The 4,932-nt window shown below is 40.4% G+C and overlaps 1 protein-coding gene across 1 annotated transcript; it reads left to right on the top strand.

Annotated features, from left to right (window-relative positions):
- The first annotated feature begins 2,124 nt into the window (after positions 1 to 2,124).
- LOC112188890 (pentatricopeptide repeat-containing protein At3g02490, mitochondrial) lies at positions 2,125 to 4,308 on the top strand. Its single transcript, XM_024328121.2, has one exon. It carries the CDS (start codon positions 2,227 to 2,229, stop codon positions 4,195 to 4,197), a length of 1,971 nt encoding a protein of 656 aa, XP_024183889.1. The 5' UTR covers positions 2,125 to 2,226; the 3' UTR covers positions 4,198 to 4,308.
- The last annotated feature ends 624 nt before the right edge of the window (positions 4,309 to 4,932 follow it).

Genomic DNA, 4,932 nt, shown 5'->3' on the forward strand with positions numbered 1-4,932 from the left:
TGTAGCATCGATGCCATTGAAACTGTGATTGCAGCTACACCATCTCAAGTGACTGCTGCCATGAATGACACCCTCATGCAACCCTACTTAGACGATGAAGTTAAAAAAGCTCTCTTTCAGATGCATCCTTCCAAAAGCCCGGGGCCAGATGGTATGTCTCCTTTTTTTACCAAAAATATTGGGATGTTGTCAGGTTGGATGTTTGTAATGCAGTCCGTAACTTGTTGGAGAAGGGTGAATTATAGGAGCAGTCCAACTTCACATATCTATGTCTTATCCCAAAAATCAAAGATCCAAAGGAGGCTGCTCATTTCAGGCCCATTGCCCTATGTAATGTGATATGTCGAATAATCTCCAAGGTTGTTGCAAATAGGTTAAAGCAATGCTTACCTGATATAATCTCACCACTGCAGAGTGCTTATGTGCCAGGTCTTACATCCAGTTGTTAATAAAATACAAAATGCTTATAATGTGAAAAAAAGCACTACATGTGTTATTCGCATAATTTCATCATCTTCCTTTTTTGGCAAGTAAAACAGTTCATGCCTAAAAAACCCTCATTCTCTCTTTGTGGAAAATGAACAAGGAGAGGCACCGAGGCCAACTTTCAGTAAATTCCTTAAAGTTTGGTGGCGATCTGACGTTGCCTTACTGACACCGTGATGCTGTCAGATGGGTAATGGATGGGTCATTTCCTATTGACCTATGGTTTGCTTGGCTTGTGGTTTTTGACAGCGTAGGTTTTTACGTTGTTCAGGTCAATGCGGGCGCAGACTAGTTTCATGCCCACTGTGTAGGGCAGGGCAAGGACGACAGCGGACTGGGTTGGGTTCCAAGACGATGGCGGCGTTGTGCGTGCTGCTGTTAGGATGCAGCGACCTGCTTTGGTTTCAACCACTCGCAGCATGCTTGCTTTGTCTTATTGATGGCGGTGCCTGATGGTGTCTTTCCTGCAGCAAGACTACGGTGGCGTCAACGTTGGTGTGGAGAAGTCTACAGCGGATCGTGGCTGCTTTTGTTGTACAGGCAGTAGGAAGGTTGTGGAGATCAAAAGAAGCTGGGCTTCTTGCTGTTGGGCCTTGGGCTGGGCAGTCTGGGCCTTGGGATCAAATAAAATTGTTCTGTCTATTTTTATCAATTTCCTATATTTAGGAAGCTATGCCCAAAGTTTTATTTTTTTTTGCTTGGCCTATTTACTATGTATTTTCATAGTTCATAGGCTCGCTTTTAGAATAAGTGAGGACTTGTTGTCTAATGAGTGGTGTTAGCATGCCATGTCTTAGACTTTCCCATAAAGATGGGCAGGGAAAATATGTATCTATGTCATTCTGACTTAAGTTAAATGAGAATTGAGTTGTTTGATTCAAAAAAAAAAAAAGGTAAAACAGTTCATTGTATTAAACTATTAATGAAGGGTCTTGTCGTATCCAACAACAAAAAATGCAGTTCAACGGTGGAGCAGTTGTTATTTGTGATATATGAACATGTCAAATCTTCTCCAAACTCAGATTGTTAGAACCAATTCGCATAGAGAGACGGGGGCATCTATCCCAACATCTTAAGCACTCGTGCTTTTTTTGTATTATGAATTGTCAATTGATAACTATAATATAATATAGATCGAACTAGCTTGTGTTGCAGAACACGGACTGGCTTGTGTTACACACTTCCACTCGATAAAGATGTTCAATGGCCCATCCAATTCCGGTAACAAACAAGCCCTCAATTTATAAGCAAAAGGATAACTCTTGGGTGTTAAAAAAACTTTACGATTTCGTTTTGGACAATTCTTAGGTTCATTGAGTATATTCACCCTCTATTGCAATTAATACATTTTAGCTTTATAATTTTCTAATCTATACATTCATGTTGCATAACATCATACACAGATTAGCTCTATAAAAAATCAATCAAATTGAAGACATTTTAATTATGCATTTCTATGAAATACATGGACGGTTCATCATAATAGTACCATCTGTTTGTTTGATTCAGTTAGATAATTAAACCGTTTCTTATTTAATTAATTGTTTACAGAAATAATATTTAAAAACTAATTTAAGATAATATTACTTATCAACAATAAAAATTAATATGCCCGTTCACCTTAACCTAATAATTGTCCGTTCGTTTTTACTAAACCCTGTGCTAAAAAACCCTGATCCATCTCAGTCTCTCAGACCCGCATTCTCGTATCCTCCGCCACAGAAACCCTAATCAGAGCCGATGAGACACCCATGGCAGCGTCTGCTTCTTCTCCGAGCTCACCTCCGTTCCTCGCCTCACGTGTTCTCACAGTCTTCTTACTCTCAGGTAAACTCCCAATCGAATCTCCATTCATTTTCGCTCTTCCACACTGACACTCTCCACCCAAAGCTTCCAACTTTACAGTCCATTTTCAATTACCCACTAAACCCTAGAAACCCCATGTCACGAAACCTCTCGTCGGAGCCAGCACTTGAAACTAAAGACTCCGATCATGGGGTTATAGCTGAAATTTTCTCTAGGCCTAGGGATGAAATTGATATTAGGAAAGACTTGGAATTGAACAATGTAGAGTTTACCCATGATTTTGTTTTGAGTGTTTTGAAGAGCTTAGAATCGAGCCCTGATGTTGCGAGGAGGGTTTTCGATTGGGTTTTGTTATCTGAAGGTAAGAGATTGAGCTCGAAATCGTATAATCAGATGCTGTGTATTTTGGGTGTCAATGGGGTTGTGAAGGAGTTCTGGGAGTTGGTTTACGTTATGAAGAAGAAAGGGTATGGCGTGTCGAAATGGGTTCATGATAGGGTTTTAGAGAAATTTGAGGAGGATGGGTTGGAGAATGATGCTGAGGAATTGAGAGGGGTGTTTGCATCAGGGTCTACTGACAGTTCAGTGGCGAAGGTTTGTTCCACGGTGTGTAAGATTGTTAGAAATGAGGTGTGGAGTGATGATATTGAGAGGCAAATACGGGAGTTGAATGTTGAATTTTCTAGTGATGTGGTTAAAATGGTGGTGGAGCATCTTAAAACAGAGCCAACAAAAGCACTGATCTTCTTTCGGTGGGTGGAGGAGGCTGGGTTGTTGAAGCACGATCAACAGACGTATAATGCAGTGGCAAGGGTATTGGGAAGGATAGACTGTAGGGATAGGTTTTGGAAAGTAGTTGATGACATGAGCAGCAATGGGTGTGAACTGGAGTTGAACACATATGATAAGGTTTTAGAAAGGTTTTGTAAGAGAGGGGAACTGAAGGATGCTGTGGACTTGTATGAGTTTGCAATGGCTGGTAAAAAAAAGCCTCCGGTGGCTTGTTGTACTTTCCTGCTGAAGAAAATAGTGGTTGGTAAGGAGCTGGACATGGGTTTATTTTCGAGGGTTGTGAGGATTTATACAGAGAGTGGGAATGCCTTGACAAATTCAATGCTCAATGCAGTCCTCAAGTCTTTGATCAGTGTTGGTAGACTTGGAGAGTGCAATAAGGTTTTCAAAGTAATGGAGGAAGGTGGGCTTGTAGCTAGTGCTGGTTTACAGAGTATAATTGCATTCAGGCTTGGTAGTGCTGGTAAAGAGGATGAGGCAAGTGACTTCATTAATATTATGCAAGCGTCTGGCACTGATCTGAATTACAAGGCATGGTCGTCCTTGATTGAGGGATATTGTGTAGCTGGTGATCTTGAGAAGGCCTCAGATTGTTTCCAAAAGATGATTGAAAGGGAGGGGGTTGCCTCTGCAGGTTCTGCTTTTGAATTGGTAATCAATGCATATTGCAGAAAGAACAGGGCAACTGATGCATACAAGTTTCTCTCTGATTTGGTCAGTAAAAGGCAGCTCAAGCCATGGCAGACCACATACAAACTGTTGATTAGCAAGTTATTGGCTCAGGGTGAATTTAGAAACGCTCTGCATATTCTGGGTCTGATGAAAAATGATCGATTTCCTCCTTTTATAGATCCATTCATTAAGCATGTATCAAAGTCTGGAACTGGTGATGACGCTATAGCTTTTCTGAAGATCATGGCTTCAAAGGAATTTCCATCCACCATTGTGTTTCTCAAAGTATTTGAAGCCTATTTTAAGGCTGGACGGCGTAGCGAAGCACAAGATTTCCTTTCAAAATGCCCGGGCTACATTCGTAATCATGCTGATGTACTGAACCTATTCTGTCCTGGTAAATCTGGAGAAGGTGCTGCAACCAAAGTTGTTGCTGCTTAGGCTTTGTTAGATTGTATTTTTGTATTGTATTGCATGAGTTTGATGCACCAGAGTTGAACTTGTTCAAAAATTTTGATTTGAATATCACCTTTGCTGCTCCACCGATATTAATGATTATTGGAGTAGAATCAACTTTGGTTTGGATATTGTCCTTGCCACTGTTGGTAAAATAAATTTTAGCCCCTACACCAAAAAAAAAAATTTACCCACTCTTTCATATGCTTCGGTGTTTCTTTTCCTTAGTGACTGACATTTTAAGTGTGATGAATAACCAGATTGCTGATGGAATGATACAGATCTAATGTGCTGCAGAGGTCTAGTGTAAGATCCTCTTTGGGTCTACTCATGTTGCATGCTTGCGTTGTATAATAGCTCTTTAGTGAGTAGCCTACAATTTCCAGAAGTGCTTTATAGAAAAGATAGAAACACATTAGGAAGCTTTTAGTCCTCTATAAGTGGTTCCTGGAGAAGGATTCATTCACTGTGGGAAATCTTATACAGGTTCAGGTAATCAGGAGTAAGATCTCTTGTTTTTCTGAGTTATCTAATAACATATCTCCTTGAACCTGGTGTAAGATTACAAGAATTGAATCAGCTTCTGTTCAAGTTTTTCCAGATATATGGTGTGTGTTGGTGCGGTGCTTGTCCACAGTTACAACTGAGTTGATTTCAACTAATCTTCCATATTTCTTGGTATCAGGCTTCATCGAATACTGAGCAGCAGTTTTGGTTCAA

Source organism: Rosa chinensis, chromosome 2, assembly GCF_002994745.2.
Source record: "Rosa chinensis cultivar Old Blush chromosome 2, RchiOBHm-V2, whole genome shotgun sequence".
Taxonomy (NCBI): domain Eukaryota; kingdom Viridiplantae; phylum Streptophyta; class Magnoliopsida; order Rosales; family Rosaceae; genus Rosa; species Rosa chinensis.